The following is an 18,766-nucleotide window of genomic DNA, read 5'->3' on the forward strand; positions in this document are numbered from 1 at the left end:
AAATATATATGGTTTAATGATACAGGCAATAATTTTCTTTATCAAAAACATGTCAAAATTATAAATGTCAGTTGACTTTTTACCTTTTAATTTATGAACTATGTCAATTATTTGTTTTTAATCTGTTTCTTTAATAAACATTGAATCCACAATTGTATTGTTTTGCTGTTATCCAAGGAACACATTTTAGGGGTTACAATTGAATTAGCTAGATTTTTACCCACGTTAACAAAATGATCATTTAAGTGTTCAACTATAGGTTGTGTCTGTAGTTGTGTAAAAATAAGGTGGATGATCTTTAACAATGTTTTTCTTTTTGATTATTTCATTTAAAAGCTTCCAAGTGCCTTTAATATTGGTTTTATTTTTTTTCTAATAAATCACTATAATATTGCTTCTTACAAGATCTCATAATGTTAGTTAATTTGTTTTTGTATATCTTATATTTACTTTCAGCATCCTTAGTTCTAAATTTTATAAATTGCTTTTACAATAAATTTTTCTTTTTGCATGTATTCTGTAGCCCCTTTGTGATCCATGGATTATCTACATTTCGTTTGTTACCAACTTTAGGCACAAATGGGCATTGTTTAATATTTAAACTGGAAATAATAGAGATAAATGATTCATATGATTTGTCTATGTCCTCAATATAAATGTCATTCCAGTTTTGATGCATTAAGTCTGTTCTAAGATTTTCAATAGTTGCATCAGTTATTGTCCTTATTAAATTACTAGTTTCATGATTAGCATTTTTATGACTTAAAAGCAGCAAAAACCGGCAAATGAAGTAATCCACCCGTTAAGTTCCCTACAGTAACGTTCGTTAATATATTATCAATAAGTGTTGCTGCGTTCATACTGGATACAGTCCCAGACTCTCTCTCTCTCTCTCTCTCTCTCTCTCTCTCTCTCTCTCTCTCTCTCTCTCTCTCTCTCTCTCTCTATATATATATATATATATATATATATATATATATATATATACTACTATTTTTTAAAACAACCTATTTCAAGCATTATGCCAAAATACGTATTACAAGAACACAGTAATTTGATCATCTCCCCTTCTTGGGCAAATGGTTCAATCCACAAAGCGCGCCTACATTCATCTCTCTCTCTGCTCTGACGTGTTTGTGTCGCGTGGTGGCGCTGCTGCGGGTGGAGCTCATTTAGCAGAGGCGCTGTCCTGTGCGCGCTGGTGGTGGTAACCTCACCCAGCCACGCTGTCAAGTGATTGCCAGGTGACTGTCACATTTGCAAGGTATTTATTCACAGTTTATGTCTCTGAATGTGAAGAGCAAGTGCAACTTTCTGAAAAGTGCTTATTTTACTCACCTGGCTACCTATCGCTAAACACAATATACTGCTCTACAAATTAGTGCACGCTGTGCGTGGTCAAATGTAAAATTGATTCGGTGTTGTCTTTTTTTTTTCAACTAAATCCTCTTGTCAGCTACTAAATGGTGCTGGCCCTTCAATCTGTGTAGCTTCCATGAACAAATCCCTCTCCTACATCAAATACCATGTACACAGATCTGACCTGAATGCTAAGGGCCCTGTCCCACTGGCGTTTAGGAGGATTTGCGCATGAAATGAGGAGACAAAAGCTGAGCGTCCGCAACAAAGGTGGGCGGAAATGACAAATGTCCCGGGGTGGATCAGCGAATACATGAGGAAGAAAAGCAGATATAACAGGGAACAGAAGCAAAGGCGACCGCGGAGGCGCCCCCATGAGGGGCACAGAGGCTGTGATGCACTCTCTCCATCCGTGCCCACTCTGTCTGCATGCGCGACATACCATTTGCGACCGTGATGTGGCCGTGCTGGGCACGCGTCATATCTGTTTTGCACGCTGTCCCGGTCTGCCACCAAGCCACGCCAACCCGTCGGTTGCGGATATCAGCAGATGACGGGATATGCGGCGCGATGGTTGTTTATGTCCTGCGTATGTCTTCAGTATGTGTTCAGGCAGTGATGTGGATCTCATCCGCAGCAGGATTTTTGAGCCGCTCAAGAATCCTGGCTGCGGACATGCGTGCCTCTGCGGATGATCACAGACGTGTTCGGATGGTGGCCGACTCATACAGGAATGTTATACGGTTATTGCAGTTGTTTGGCGGATGTGGGCCACTTTTGTGCGCATTCCATCCGCAAATCCTCCTAAACGCCAGTGGGACAGGGCCCTTAGTTAAGGTCCTTAACTAAGCATTTCAGAATTAAGACAGTAAACTTTACCACAAAGTTTAATGCACAGCATGATAATAAGTGAATAATTTAAATTCCTGCTAAAAAGGCATTAATCATAAATCTCATTTTGTATTTTTATTTGTTGGTAGTAAGTAACCAAGCCTGCAGTGCAGTGATGGATATCAGAGCATTTTTTTCAAAAGCAAAAAAAGCTTCAGGTGAGGTTTGTGCACTCTATAGACCTTATGTGATAGTAGATATGGACATTGAGAATAGCAAAGGATGGAAAGTGAAGCTCAGGGTAAATTGAATATGTGTATCAGACTGTGGAGGTGTCTTACTTGTGTTACTGGTGTTTTGGTATGAATTCTGACTTTTAAGTCACACATTTTAAATTTTTCTTATTTTTAAGGACTTCATTAGATCTTGTCTGTCCTTTCTATGCTTTGCTGTTAATTCAATAAATAATTCATATTCATATATTTGTTATCCTGAACCCATTTATGTGCAGTATACCATCTGTGTTCTCCATCCAGCCTTATAGTGGAGTGCTGCTGTAGCTGTGCTAAACCAGGTCCTCCCGCACACGGCACTAAACCTCACTGATCATAACAACTGCAACTACTGTATTTTTATGACTTACGACGTGGATGTGCGTGCTGCCAGAAAAACACAGTCTAAGTAATGCCTAAAACTGTCTAAATGTAATTGAAAAGTGATACCAGAGTGAGTGTTCTAAGTACTATGACATAATAATCTGTTAAGATGAAATAAAAAATCTTCAATAACTATAGGCTCATAAGACTAATATAAAAAAGGATAATATACTTTACTCAGCCTCTGAATATTTCAGACCTGCTCCTAAGTTGCAATTACTATTTGCCCTCACCACATTAGGAGATTAAATTATTTGTTATATAAACTGCACCAGAATGCAGGAATTTTATGTATGGGCCGTTATCTATTACTAATATGCATTTTTTTTTTTTTTTTTTATCATTCTGACAATGAATGCAGCTTTTACAAGCAATGTTTTCACTCTGAAATCATGGGAAATTGTATTTCTGGACATCTAGATTTTAAAAATTTTAAAAATGTGCTAAACACCCCTAAAACTAGAAGTCTAAAATCGCCTCTGGTCCCGGACAAAACACAGAATTTATGAATTCCGTTATTTGTGATTGACTATGTTACTTTAGTTTTAGTTTAGTTACTTAGTTTATTTAAGGGACAATGTACAGCATCATTAAGATCAAAGAGACATAGATGAGCTGCACCAGATTATAGCTAAATAGCTAGTTTCCATCCGCAGTCCCTGGGCACATCAGATATATTAACAATGAAATAGCACAATATTCTAAAACTCCTCTCCCACAATAAATCACTTTCACAGGCAGTCAGACCAGTCAGTCACAATCAGATCATATCACTTGCATTCATCTACCACAGAACACTTCACCATTCTCTACACAATACAAATCAATTTCATTTCCACTAGTATTTACAACACGTCTTAAATCACTTTAAAATCCATGCCCCCTAGAGGCTGTACTATTACACATCTGAATCACTAAACAGGTTAGATTATGAAGAGGAGCAGGTGCAGAGTTATGAATAATTCACTAATCGGATAATAGCCATTCTTTGAATGTTTTCAAAATTCAGCAATCTGCATTTATCCAGAACATGGCAGTGACCCTCAACTTTAACAAGATTCCCAGTACCTGCACTGTCCACACAGCCCCACAGCATGATGGAACCACTTCCATATTTTACTGTAGGTAGCAAGCATTTTTCTTGGAATGCTGTGTTCTTTTTCAGCCATGTATGCCGCCCCTTGTTATGTCCAAATAACTCAATTTTAGTTTCATCAGTGCACAGCACCTTATTCCAAAATGATGCTGGCTTGTCCAAATGTGCTTTAGCATACCTCAAGCGACTCTGTTTGTGGCATGCATGCAGAACAGTCTACCTCTGCATTACTCTCTCATCCAGCATCTCCTTGTGCAAAGTGCGCTGTATAGTTGAACAATGTACAGAGACACTATCTGCAGCAAGATAATGTTGTAGGTCTTTGAAGCTGGTCTGTGGGTTGACTATGACTGTTCTCACCATCCTTCGCTTCAGCTTTTCTGAGATTCTTCTTGGCCTGCTACTTCGGGCCTTAACTAGTACTGTACCTGTTGGCTTCCATTTCCTCACTGTGTTCCTCACAGTGGAAAATGACAGCTGAAATCACTCCAGCATTTGCCATCTTCATTCCTTGAAGTCCCCTGCAGTCCAACATGGACCACCTTCCTCCACCTTTTAGGGTGACGGGGATCCATAGGGAGACATGTTCTGCCACAGAAGATGCAGTGTTCTTTGAATACAAAATCAGCAGAACGTGACCTTCTAATCTTCTTCTGTGGAGTGTTTTCTACATTTTCACTTTCATCTGTCCTTCTGCACGGAAACCGCTTGATATGATGTTCTGATGTATAGGTTGAAACACAGGTTTGTGGCATCGTATCACGGTTACATCATCAAGCCTTGACGCTAGCCCATCACCATGTCGAATGCTACTTATTGTTTCCATTCTACTGTCACCACAGTCAATCAAGTTAGCAGATGCATGCAACAATAAAGCATTTGTCTTCCATCTTGTCTCATGCCTGCTGGGAAGAAATACAACTATGTTAGAATACCAACACCAATTATATAATTAAACACTAGTCTTAAGAACTGTCTTGATGGTACCACATAGCTTTTTTGGCTATCTACTCAACCAGCCCCATCTCCTATGTGTTAACTATCTAGAAATAGGTTGATTAAGCCCAGGGGAAGGAGTTGCTTCAGCAGATAGCCCTTCTGTTCATTGCTAATTTTTGAAAACACATGATTGATTTTCCAGAAATATGACAAGTGCCTGAAGCAGTGCTTGAAGTAGTACGGACCAGCACCAATGGTTTGCAACACTAGCACATAATCTATAAAGCAAAAACATATATGCATACAAGACAAATCTTGCTAAACAATGGGAATATTAATTAATCATTAATACAAATGGCTTCTTTGATCCTGAACACATGTCTGTAGACACCAGAATTATCCTTCTCGCTTGAATAGCAAGAAGGTTATGACTATTTATTGAAAACTGTTATGGTTTCCAGCAGCCATTTTGTTTTTGCACATTTGTAATGCAAAAATCATATTTCTGTTGATACTAATGACTTCCTCGACACTGAAAACATAGGTACAGACACCAAAATCATCCTTCTAGCATCAGTAATAAGGGTGGTATGGGAGATTATTATATCTGGTGGTGGCCATTTTGTTTTTGGCCCGTTAAAAAAATTCCCCAAGGGTGCCAGGGTGGCACCCGGCTGATTCTTGTTCAGGAAATTCAAGAGTACAGGAAACAACGATAAAACATCATCCACACCACAAAACACACTTCAGCTAAATTTTGCTGGAGTGTAGCTGAAGCTTGGGCCTGCTGTTGAATGGCTGTAGCTGAAGCCTGGGCACGGTGGTGGGTGGCTGTAGCTGAAGTCTGGGCCCGGTGGTGGGTGGCTGTCACTGAAGCCTGGGCCCGGTGGTGGGTGGCTGTCGCTGAAGCCTGGGCCCAGTGGTGGGTGGCTGTCGCTGAAGTCTGGGCTTGGTGGTGGGTGACTGTAGCTGAAACCTGGGCCAGTAGGTGGGTGGCTGTAGCTAGATGTTTGAAATAAAATACTCCAAATGAAACAGGCACAGCCTCCACAACAGTTTTAGCCCAAGCTCTGTCAGTGTGATGCATGACACACCAGCCTAGGCTAAGCGTTAGCTGGTCAAACTGATGCTGATGTCTTGCTGGGCCAAGAATCATCATTTCAGTCTTGTCTGCGTTTAAAAGTAAAAAATTGCTGGACAGCTAGTTTTTCACTGACGCAAGGCAATCCTCTAAAGACTTTATGTATACAAGATTCCCATCAGTTATCAGCATGTACAACTGAGTGTCATCAGCATTGCAATGAAAAGTAATCCTACAACGCCACAGTATGTGCCCAAGGGGTGCTATATAATTGGAGAAAAGCAGAGGGCCTAAGACGGACCACTGAGGAACCCCATATTTCATGTCACCGAGGTTAGAGGTAGTGTTGTTGTACAGGACACAATCAGAGTGACTGGTTAGGTATAATGTCAACCATGAAAGGGCATTTCCAGTAATCCCAAAATAATTTTCCAGCCTATCAAGTAGAATACAATGATCCACCATACCAAATGCAGCTCTACGATCTAAACACCAAAACCGTAATGGCTTCTGAGTCCACTGCAAGAAGATCATTTACCAATTCAGTGAGAGCCATCTCTGTGGAATGATGTGTTCTAAATGCAGACTGCAGTGGCTCAAAAAGATTATTCTCAGTAAGACAGTCCACGAGCTATTATGAAACCACTTTTTCCAGAATTTTAGAACAAAATGAGATTTGATATTGGCTTATAATTTTCAATACACTAGGGTCAAGGTTAGGTTTCTTAAGTAACTGTTTAATCACTGCTGATTTGAAACATTTAGGAGCAGATCCTGATGTTAGTGACAGATTAATCATTTCCAACACAGTAGGCCCAAGAGTAGGCCACAGGTCCTTAAACAGTTTTGTTTGCTCAAACAGAAAGGTTGTGCTTTTAGCAGAACTTACAAGTTTTGTCACCACACCCAGTGAAATAATATCAAATTTGGGAAATCTAGGTGATGTATCATTGATGATACCCACCTCAATAACAGGGTGTAGTGGTCGGACTAAGGCGTGCTGGGATCTATTTAACCTCATGTCATCTATTTTCTTCTTGAAGTAATCTAAGAAATCTTGAGCTGTAAACAGAGAGCGACATACAGGTGGTTGTCCGTGAATAAGTGTTGCCACCATGTCGAACAGGGACTTTGGAAAAATGGTAATATCAAGTAAGTGTGAAAACCACATGCTGAAACAACTTTTGTCGCAACATGGGATTCATCAGGTGTGCTGTGAGTTTGATGTCACATATATGTTACAGCACGACTACTGCTGATGTTTGGCAACCGAGCAGCTCATCTATAACCAACAGTTTGCTTTGACTAAGTAAGCTGAAATGAAAATGAATGCTATCCAAATATTCTTTAATTCCTCCATTTTAAATGTTGATTGATAGATTCTTGTTAGTAGCATTAACTCTCACGCTAGTGAGCGCTTGAGCTACCACTTAAGTGCACAGACAAGGTGTGAGGAACCGTAGAAAGACCTGATCCTTGCTTCTGGTACCAGGTTGAAAATGACAATTTAAATCTAAACAGAACAATGTTTCAAGGTCACCACACAAGTTACCAGGTACCATTGATTCATTGAGCTGTGTGCGCTCAGACTCGGCTGTCCGGCCCCACGTGTTCATGTCTGTACATACATATAAGCATTTTATGCAAGTGTGCTCCTCCCCCGGATGCCACATGTGTAGGGGGGAAGGGTGCGAGGCACGAAACACACATACAACACGTGTTTCGAGGGGAGTGGGGTGTGTGTGTTGCTTTTTGCAACGCCACACTTGTGGGGGTAAATTTAGACAAATTTCACAGCCAGTTTGAAAGTGGTTGTCTGCTCACTGTTTTCATGCTAACAGCGCGAATGGCCACACATTGTCTAAGTGTCAAGTGAGCGGTGTTAGATGTTAATGTGTGTCGCCTGGAATTTTGCCGACACCTGCTGCGAAAGGGATCGAATGGGCTCTCACAGGGCACTCTCTGTTTTTCGGCCACTGGTGTGCGCAAATAGTTGTAGCGACAGGTGTGCTAGTCAGCTTAAATCGTGTTATGTGTGAAGGGGCCCTTAACCTGGTGCTGAAACTCATGGAGGAGTACTTGTTTCAATCAGCAGAATCACTAATGGTAACAATATCAATAAATTCTTATCAGTTGCCATCCCTGCACCTGACACAGCAGCGTTACATTTTACTTTACTGTTGAAACTTTAAAGATAGAAACAAAGTTGAACTGTTGGTTGTGACACAATTAGCAATGAGAATGTTACAAGTTATGAGCTATGTTTTTTTTTTATCTTTGGTTGATGATGTATTTCCTCCCGCCATCAGGTTGTAGTCAAGATCCAGCCACATCAATCAACATCTAAATGTCCCTTTATGGGGGAACAGTAATTTCTTTCCCTATAAAACTGAGTTGTTTCGATTATGTATTATACAATGAATATCAATAACAATATAATCAATGTGTGTTCAAAGGTCAATCTGTTACTTTGTGACATAAACAGTGAACCCAGAAAGTATTCACAGCTCTTCACTTTTTCCACATTTTATGTTACAATGTTACACATGTTGTAAAATGGATGAAATTCACTTTTTCCCTCCAAATTCTACACACAATAATCCATAATGACTATGTGAAAAATGTTTTTTTGAGATGCTTGTAAATTTATTAAAAAATTTAAAAAAAATTAAAAAAATCACATGTACGTAAGTATTCACAGCCTTTGCCATGAAGCTCAAAATTGAACTCAGGTGCATCCTGTTTCCACTGATCATCCTTTAGATGTTTCTACAGCTTAAATGGAATCCACCTGGGGTAAATTCAGTTGATTGGACATGATTTGGGAAGGCACACATCTGTCTACATATAAGGTCTCACAGTTGACAGTGCATGTCAGAGCACAAACCAAGCATGAAGTCAAAAGAATTATCTGTAGACCCCCGAGACAGAGAGCTCCAGCATTCCTCTGTTAAGAAAGGAGAACATTCCAGAAGGACAACCATCTCTGCAGCAATCCGCCAATCAGTCCTGTATGGTAGAGTGGCCAGATGGAAGCCACTCCTTCCAAAAAGGCACATGACAGCCTGCCTGGAGTTTGCCAAAAGGCACCTGAAGGACTCTCAGTCCACGAGAAACAAAATTTTCTGATCTGATGAGACAAAGATTGAAATCTTTGGTGTGAATGCCAGGTGTCATGTTTGGAGGAAACCAGGCACCATCCCACAGTGAAGCATGGTGGTGGCAGCATCATGCTGTGAGGATGTTTTTCAGCGGCAGGAACTGGGAGACTCATCAGGATTGAAAAGATGAATGCAAGAATGTACAGAGACATCCTGGATGAAAACCTGTTCCTTTTGAGCTCAGACTGGGGTGACGGTTCATCTTTCAGCAGGCTAATGACCATAAGCACACAGCCAAGATATCAAAATAGTGGCTTCAGGACAAAGCTGTGAATGTCCTTGAGTGACCCAGCCAGAAGACTGAACATCTCTGGAGAGTTCTAAACATGGCTGTGCAGTGATGCTCCCCATCCAACCTGATGGAGCTTGAAAGGTGCTACAAAGAGGAATGGACAAAACTGCCCAAAGATAGGTGTACCAAGCATGTGGCATCATATTCAAGAAGACTTAAGGCTGTAATTGCTGCCAAAGGTGCATCAACAAAGTATTGAGCAAAGGCTGTGGATACTTACTTATGTGTGATTTCTTAGTTTTTATTTTTAATAAATTTGCAAAAAAAAAAAAAAAAAAAAAAACTTTTTTTTTTCATGTTGCCATTATGGACAGTTGTGAGCACAGTTTTGAGGGAACGAATTAGTTTCCTCCATTTTGGAATAAGGCTGTAACATCACAAAATGTGGAAAAAGTGAAGCGCTGTGAATACTTTATGGACGTACAGTATTTGCAGTAATGATGTCACAAAGACAACATAACACTGTTCATAACAGGGAAAAAACTCAAAATATAAAACATAAACCGTAATAAAAATGTATTAGTATATTACCATACTTAACAGGTATAAGTCACATTTTTTACTAGTTTGGGAGGTCTTGGATTTATACTCCGGGGCAAATTATTTATTGAAAAATTATGCATTCGTTAATTCATTTTCTACACCCACTTATTCCAGTTAAGGGTATTTATATATGGCTTTCTCAATAAACTCCAATAATGCACAAAAAAAAAACCCCAAATTAAAGAGCTGATAATACAGAATAAAGTGCAACTTATAGTCCACTGTATTTTATACCCCAGAAAAAACACTAATGATAATTTAAAAATAACATTTTCATTTAGTATGTACAACTCCAAATTAGAAAAAGTTGGAAGAGTATGGAATATGCAAATTTAAAAAAAAAATGCAGTGATTCTGACATTTACGTTGACTTTTATTTCATTGTAGACAGCATGAACCCAAGACATTTCACGTTTTGTGTGGTGAACTTAATTTCATTTGTTAACATATATCTTAGTGTGTTTGCAAAGTGGTGAGTTCGCTTGTTCCTAAAGCAGAAGGTTCTAGATCCAAGAACACCCGTGCCTATTCTTCATGAAATGTGAAACAGGACAATTCGACAGTCCTTACTTTAATATACAGCTATACCTGCATTTAAGGGCTGCAACACACTCCAGAAAATGTTGGGACACCAAAGCGTTTGCTATGTTGTAATACTGCTATGCCTTCTCACAGCACTTAAAACACATTTTGGCATTGCGGACACCAAGCGATGAAACGTTTCGGGTGTTACTTAACCCATTGTTCTGGTAAATACATTTTAAGGTGTAAAACAATACGGAGTCATCATTGTAGCACTTGTAATTTCAAAATTCTCCATACACTCTCTATTGGGGACATGTCAGGACTGCAGGCATACCAGTCCAGTATCTGTACTCATTTCTTCCCCAGATGTGCCTTTGTAATGTGTGTAGAATATGGTTTTGCATTGTCCTGTTGAAAAATGTATGGATTTCCTGCAAGAACATGTTATCTTGAAGGCAGCATAAAAAAATCTCAATGTACTTTTCTGCATTAATGCTGGTTATAGAATTGCAAATTACAGACATGGTCGGAATTACTGGCTCCCCTGTATTTTCTATACACATTTTAAGATATGGTCAGAAATAAATGCAAAGAAAGTGATTTTGTTTAATCAAAATTTTTTTGAAATGTCCAAAGTTATTTGGCAACAAGAAGGAAACAATATGCTTTCATAAAGTGAAACACAAAATCCTGACATAAATGTATGGTGGAGCCAGTTGTGAGCAAACTTTGATGAATTTCCATTAAATCATCACTTTTACAGCCAGTTTTCTTTAGACAAGTCAGGGGATGGATACATGTTCCAAGTCACTGAATATGTCTTGGAGTTAATTTCCTTCAGTCTTTAAGAAATACAAACAGTATGGTACTGTATGGTATCTCTGTCTGGAGGAGTCAGTTCTCAAAAATGGAGTAACCGTGCAAGAAGACTCGTGAGAGAAGACACTCAGACAACTCTGAAGTAGGCTTCTATGGCTTAAACTACAATAACTACAGTGAAGTACATACGACCATTCACGCTCTCACACACGCTTCTTATAATCTCTATCATAAATGTGCAATTACCAACAACACATCTATATTAATACCAACATGCAGTTCTCAACAGTCAACACTAGGGTTGCCAACTCTCTGAAAAATAAATAAGGGACACCTCACCGCCAGGGCTGACCGACCATTGCCTTCACCCTTCCCAGCGTCTGTGTGAAATGATTTTTAACCATTTGACTGTTGACTTGACCCTGAATTTAAGTAGATGCATACATGCATTTGTTCTGATATGAACACGTGGAAATTATTTAGCAATTTATTTTTAGTTCAAAATATATTTTCATTCACAATTTCAATATGAGCATTCTGTCCTGCTTCAAAGCATAAAATAATAAAAAAAAATCTTTAAAAATAAATCTCTCTGTAGTGCTATTGCTTAACTTAAAATTGTATAAATTAACAGAAAAACAATAGAAAATTTGCATCATCCAAAACAATGTTACAGTGCAAAACAATGTAACAGTGCACATTTACATATTTAGTGTTAATAAAAAGTGCAAAAAATAAAGTCTGAAAAGTAAACAATACTTAGCTGTTGTCGCGCACCTTTTCCACCCAGCCATTTTCCTTTTCTCATTCGCCCCTGTATTTCTGCATTCTTTTTTGTTTGTTTGTTTTTTTAGTAGTAGTAACAACGTTACAGACATTGCTGTCCGTAGGCATATCTGCAGTCCCAGTGTCGGTGTCTGTATCGATATCAGCCATGCTGCGCTTTGTTATTGTCGTCCAGCGACCGTCGTCGGCTCATGACGTCGGTATCTTCTTGCGAGCAGATGTCCCTCGACCAATGAGATAAGAGTGATTCTGTATTGTCAACTCGTGTCTGTCAGCTCATTGGTGAAAAGCAGGAGAGAGGCTGGGATCAAATTTACCGTATGTTTCCATGTAAAGCGCCAGTCAATTCCATTGACATTTTACAGACTTTTTGATTCTCACAGAAATACGGGACAAACTGCGTTTCGTTTCAGGTCAATACGGAACACACACTTTTATTTCCAAATAAGGGACGATTCCGTTTTTCAAGGGACGGTTGGCAACCCTAGTCAACACTGCTTTTCAAAGTCCTGCCTTTCTTGTGTGGGTGTGTGAGTTCAAAATTCATGTGAGGTCTGTGCACGCTCTGTAGATGCATGTACTCCATCAGGGGTCTGACTCAGAAGCAACTGTGAGAATGGTATAAATACATGCTGTCTGTAAGGAGCTCCTCATGTGGGCGTGTGTGATCAGTGTTGTGTGTCCATGGGCTAAAGTCAGAACCCTGTACCTTGATGGTCAGAAGAGATGGGTCACAGAGACGTCCATGGATGGCAGAGCAAAGAGCGTCTCTCCGCAAGTAAACACAGCCTGTCTGTCCGTTGTCAGGGTAATGGCAAGCTTAAGCCTCTCCTCTGCTAAATTAACCGGAGCACCACTTTGCTTTCGGGATGACAGTTTACTTCAAATACTAATAACACTTCTCCTCTGGGCTGTCAACAAAACTCCACTACTTTGCTCTCGGCTTCCATCGGGTAGAATCCATGTTGGTCTCTTAAGGCGATTTGGCGACACTGTTGTGAATGTTAGACTTAGCAGCGATAACTAACAGAGCTAACCACAACAAACAGTCAGCTGATGAATTTTGGATAAAACAACACAAATGACTGCAGATTCATTTAACGATTACATGTTTCCTGCCCAATATATCAGCTTGTGAAGGCTTGATATTCCTTTGAGTCACCATAATATTTTCTTCCACTCCGCATCATACCCTTTTTCTTGTCTTCTCCCTCTTCTTCCGTTGCCACCTGCCACCTCCCTCATGCCGCCATTTTTTTTCACCATACAGTTCATCAAAATCAACCCTGCATTACATTTGCATTTATTTCTGACTATATATTAAAATGTGTACATAAAATATAGGGGTGCCAGTAATTCTGACCACGTCTGTACCTTTGCAAAGTGCACTGACATGACCCACATACCATGACAGACAGTGGCTTTTGGGCTTGTTGTTGATAATAGTCTGGATGGTCCTTTTCATCTTGGTCTGCAGCACATAGTGTCTGTTTTCCAATCTAATGGCTATTTGGCATTATCTTGTCACCATTATTTTTTATTAGTATCATAACAAAAAAATTCTGGCATGGTGTGGGTTCCCATTGGTTAGATTTCTCACAGTGATGATGGTATTGCATAATCCAAGCTGTGGTGCACTATCAGCTCGGTGTGGAATATGATACCAGTGTACCGCCCACCCCAATCATTCGACATGTGGTAGCTCAGACTGTCAAAAGAAAAAAAACCAGAACAGAGATAACTGCAGGATCATCATTTCCTTCAGCACTTATTTGTTGACAGGTGCACTGACTTTTCTACTGACTGATGACGGACGTGACATAACTGCAACATAAGATAGCATTAACAGTAACGGCACCACACAGGCTCACAGGGCACACATCTGCTTCAAATATCTACAATAACAGAGACACTCAGATGTACATATGTATTGGTTGTACATGTGCACAGACAGATATGTCCAGCGCTCACATAATGGTGACTCGCTCTGGGGAAACATGTGCAGCCGGGCCCATTGGCTCCAGGTGACGCCATCGGTAACGGCTGCTGTCTACACCGCGGCGGATCTGCCGGAGCTTCCGGGCCACACAGGGGAGCAGCATCATCAATTTCCCCACAATAACACACATGGGCAGGGCCAGAGCAACCACAAAGTTGGGGGGCAGGTAGAAACGGTAGGCCTCCTCCTCAAAAGCATGCTTCCAACCAAACAGCAGGCCATGTATGGTAGCGATGAGCAGAGCAATGTAACCGAGAGTGGACTGGAACAGGAACAGAAAGACTCATGATGGCACGCAACCATGAACAATGAGATACAGCTACACAACATTTTACAAACTGTTGTAAACATGTGCTTATAACACACACACACGCATACGCTTCTCAAAATGCATTTAAAAAACATTTAAACCGTTTTTATCAAAACTTCCCTGTGACCCGATCCCAAATAAGCTGCTGAAGATGAGTGAGTGAGTTATCAAAACTTGTTAAATAACAACACTGGGCTTTTGTATAAACTATTTAATTTTAGTATGTTCTGGATAAATGTGCAGAATTTTTCAGAAATTTTCTTATTTTTGACTGTGATTAAAATTTTTTAGTATTTTGCGGCATTTCAAACATCAAATACACAAAACTGTTAAACTTTAGGGCCCCTTCACACATAACACGAATGAAGCTGACTAGCACAAGAAAGAGTAATTGCATAGCATTCGTGAAAAATCAGAGCTGCCTCTAACGCCTCTTACACTTGTCGCTGCAACTATTCGTTCACACCAGTGTCTGAAAGACAGAGTGCCCTGTGAGAGCCTATTTGATCTCTCTCGTGGCAGTTGTCGGCCAAATTCCAGGTGACAGACATGAACATCCAACACCGCTCACTGGACACTTACACTAAGTGTGGCCATTCACTCTGTTAGCACGAAATTAGTGAGCAGACGACCACTTTCGAGCTGGATGTAAAATTTGTCTAAGTGCCCCCACGACTGGACATGTGGCGTGCCAGAGTGTCAGCTCCCCTCTTAACACACGTGTCATGCATATGTATCGCGCGTGTGTTGCACCCCCCCCCCCACAACACGTGCCGTACGTGTGCATCGCGTGTATGTTGCGCCCCTGCTCCCCAACAACACATGAGGCATGCATGTGTTTCACGCACCCATGTTCACCACACTTCACATTTCACCACATGTGGTGTGCCGGGGGGCGGGGGGAGTGCACTTGCATGAACTGCTGATATGTATGTACAGATGGGGAGCGACCAGCCACATCAGAGTGCACACAGCACAGCAAGCCACCTCCCAGCTGATTGCTGACCAGAGACTCATTGACAGCTGCAAATGACAGCTCAGTACACACCGCATGCCACATTAAAAACACAGAGACCACAGCCAGGACAGATATATTAATAAGTACTACACTAACTACATACACATTTACATAAGAAATAACTAAACCAAATGATCACATACCACAGAAACAGAGTGACACATTGGTCTGTGCGCTGCATGGACAGGGGGCTGGGCCACCAACAACAGTAGCTGTAGCTGTTGAGATCTCTGGTTTTGGACGTCACAGCTGGAGGACACGTACTGTGTTTTGCCGGACATGAACTAACAACTGTCCACTGTGACGCACGTGTGTCTGCTTGCTGTCCTCACGTGGAGATAAATAAAAACATGTATTGCTGTTGCGATGGGCTGCAGCAAGTGAGCGCACAGCGTGCACATTGACAGGCTGTCCCAGGTGAAACGGACCATCAGATCATAACACGCAGTGGGCGATCTGAATGTCACATCACCCACGTGAGCTCTATTCCACATGACGCGGTATCTGTCCTGCGGTGCGCCGCCCACAAGATGTGCATGGGGCCAGCTGGACACACTGGGCCAGCAGATATGGATGATCAGAGCACACTGTTTCATTCATGTCATGTCATGACTGTACGTCTATGACCATGGGTCATCTACAGAGGAACAGATGGTTCATACTTGTATTGTCTGCTCGATAAGAGGGATTCAACATAATGCTGTGTTTTTTATGGTGTGTAGTTTTATTTATTTTTCTCCACAGCAGAGGCACAATGTGGTGCAACACTTTCCAGCTGCTCGCACTGTGCTTGTGCACAAGCACGAGCATGCACAAACCGTTGCTGGTGTGTCATGCACGCCTGTGCAACCGTGCATCCCTCACGACAGCAGGTGGAATGTTTTGTGGTTCCCCATTTCGTGTTTGGTTTGTGGATTTTCTTCCTGATTCTGGGTCTTTCATGTTATGTGTTCACACACCCACCCTAACCTGTTTTTGCTCCTGCCAGCAGTACTGGGTCTGACAGCCACGAGCGGTGGCCACCTGGGGAAATCAGGACTTGGCGGCTCTGGTGTGTTGCAGGCCTCCGTTGGTGGTGGAACTTCGTGGGTTCCAGCTCTTCTCTGGATAGGCGTCTCCTACCCTCGGGCCTGCCCACGCGTCACCATTTTGGTTATTGATTGACTCAAGCATATTTGGTTGTGTTGCACATTTGCATAATAAACTGTCATTTATTTTGAATTCCTATTGACCGTTCATTTACGCCCCCTGGCGTGGGTCCGTGCATTTCACTTTCCCAACATTTATAAGTATTACCACGAAGAGTCAGAGACAAAGTGATGGTGGGCATTAGCTCAAAGGGTCTCAGGGCCTGTATAGGACTCTTGCTCTTTCTGTCGCTCATCAGTACAAAATTAACGCTATATAGTGGGGTTGTTAAGCTGTTATTACACTGATCAACGCGATTTTCTTGCACTGAGTTTTTCAATGGATTTTAGGTCATTTTGGGGTGCTGAATCTGAATCTGGTGTTAGTTTTTGCCAATAATGTTTTGGAATATGAAAACATATTTCTCATATCAAGCAACTCCACCCAAATCTGGCAACTTGCTTCTGACGGATTGTTTACTGTTGTGACACTCTTCTGAACTTTACACGGTTGTATACGTTTCTTTTATTTCTCGTTTAGCACTCTTATGGTTGTTAAGTGTATCTACGCTGAACCAGGCTCGGACTGATAATCTGTGATTTTGGGCATTTGGCCGGTGGGCCGCTGCACGTTTAGACGTGCGTGGGCCGGCCCTCCCATATTTATAGAGATTATGGAAATATACAGTGTTCTCGAACCACGCGCTGCTGTTAACACGAGGAAAGTTCATGATCGGTGAAGCTACAGCATTTAATCGGCGCAGCTGCAGAACAACTTCCTGAATTAGTGTCAAAATAAAAGTTCTGTAGTGTTTCATACACGCTGCAGTCTTATTCTAGGTTTCAGTTTTGTTTCCATTTGATCACACAACAGAGACTTACATCGAGCACAATGATTGACATGACCAACAGCCAATGACAATTGGAGAAGCATACAGGGCCAATCAGATTGCAAGAAGAGCAGGCGGCCGCTCCCGCCCCTGTGAATGGACTGACTCCTCCGCGCCTGGACTTCTCTCCGCTCTCCTACTGATTACAAGGTTGGAATCGTTTCTTTTATCCTAATTAACTGTGCTTTACTTTTGTTAATCTTTAAATGCAACAGCTACGGACTTCAGCTCCTTAATTTGCTGCTGTGTGAATCCTAGCAGTGGTTACACATTACCTCTCTCTCTCTCACTCACACACACACTTTGGAGACACAAAAACTTTTTTTCCACTTGTGTGCTGCTTTTGCTTCCGTTTTGTCAGACCCAGCGCCAGAAAAAAAAAAAAAAATTAAGGGGGCGATGAGTTTATCATCACTCCGCCAAAAAAGTGCACACCGGAGGAGATGTGCACTCCTGTAAAGCTTGTGTATTTACGCTGCACCGTTGTAAGAGACTGACTAAGAGTGAAGACAGTATTTTTTTTAATTATTATTTGAACGTATAGACGCTTGGTCAAGTGATCACCTGCATTCCACACAGAGCCGGTGTTCTGTCGAGATGAGGTGCGCCAACTTTCGACACTCTGAGCTGTATATATATATATATACTCAACAAAAATATAAACGCAACACTTTTGGTTTTGCTCCCATTTTGTATGAGATGAACGCAAAGATCTAAAACTTTTTCCACATACACAATATCACCATTTCCCTCAAATATTGTTCACAAACCAGTCTAAATCTGTGATAGTGAGCACTTCTCCTTTGCTGAGATAATCCATCCCACCTCACAGGTGTGCCATATCAAGATGCTGATTAGACACCATGATTAGTGCACAGGTGTGCCTTAGACTGCCCACAATAAAAGGCCACTCTGAAAGGTGCAGTTTTATCACACAGCACAATGCCACAGATGTCGCAAGATTTGAGGGAGCGTGCAATTGGCATGCTGACAGCAGGAATGTCAATCAGAGCTGTTGCTCGTGTATTGAATGTTCATTTCTCTACCATAAGCCGTCTCCAAAGGCGTTTCAGAGAATTTGGCAGTACATCCAACCAGCCTCACAACCGCAGACCACGTGCAACCACACCAGCCCAGGACCTCCACATCCAGCATGTTCACCTCCAAGATCGTCTGAGACCAACCACGCGGACAGCTGCTGAAACAATCGGTTTGCATAACCAAAGAATTTCTGCACAAACTATCAGAAACCATCTCAGGGAAGCTCATCTGCATGCTCGTCGTCCTCATCGGGGTCTTGACCTGACTCCAGTTCGTCGTCGTAACCGACTTGA

The 18,766-nt window shown here is 41.3% G+C and overlaps 1 protein-coding gene and 1 long non-coding RNA gene across 4 annotated transcripts in view; both read right to left on the reverse strand.

The window, feature by feature from the left end:
- Nucleotides 1–18,766, reverse strand: part of LOC117512516 — a 528,597-nt gene that overhangs the window by 380,310 nt on the left and 129,521 nt on the right. The gene's annotated exons all lie outside the window — the stretch shown is intronic.
- Nucleotides 13,792–18,766, reverse strand: part of steap2 (STEAP family member 2, metalloreductase) — a 100,449-nt gene continuing 95,474 nt past the window's right edge. Inside the window, exon 8 of one of the 3 annotated variants that reach the window (XM_034172518.1) lies at nucleotides 13,792–14,349. In XM_034172518.1, coding sequence (XP_034028409.1) covers nucleotides 14,056–14,349 — 294 coding nt within the window. In that variant the 3' untranslated portion in view covers nucleotides 13,792–14,055. The remainder of the gene's footprint in view (nucleotides 14,350–18,766) is intronic. The other 2 variants (XM_034172509.1, XM_034172502.1) reach the window with 2 other exon arrangements.

The sequence above is a fragment of the Thalassophryne amazonica genome, chromosome 1, assembly GCF_902500255.1.
Source record: "Thalassophryne amazonica chromosome 1, fThaAma1.1, whole genome shotgun sequence".
In the NCBI taxonomy this organism is placed as follows: domain Eukaryota; kingdom Metazoa; phylum Chordata; class Actinopteri; order Batrachoidiformes; family Batrachoididae; genus Thalassophryne; species Thalassophryne amazonica.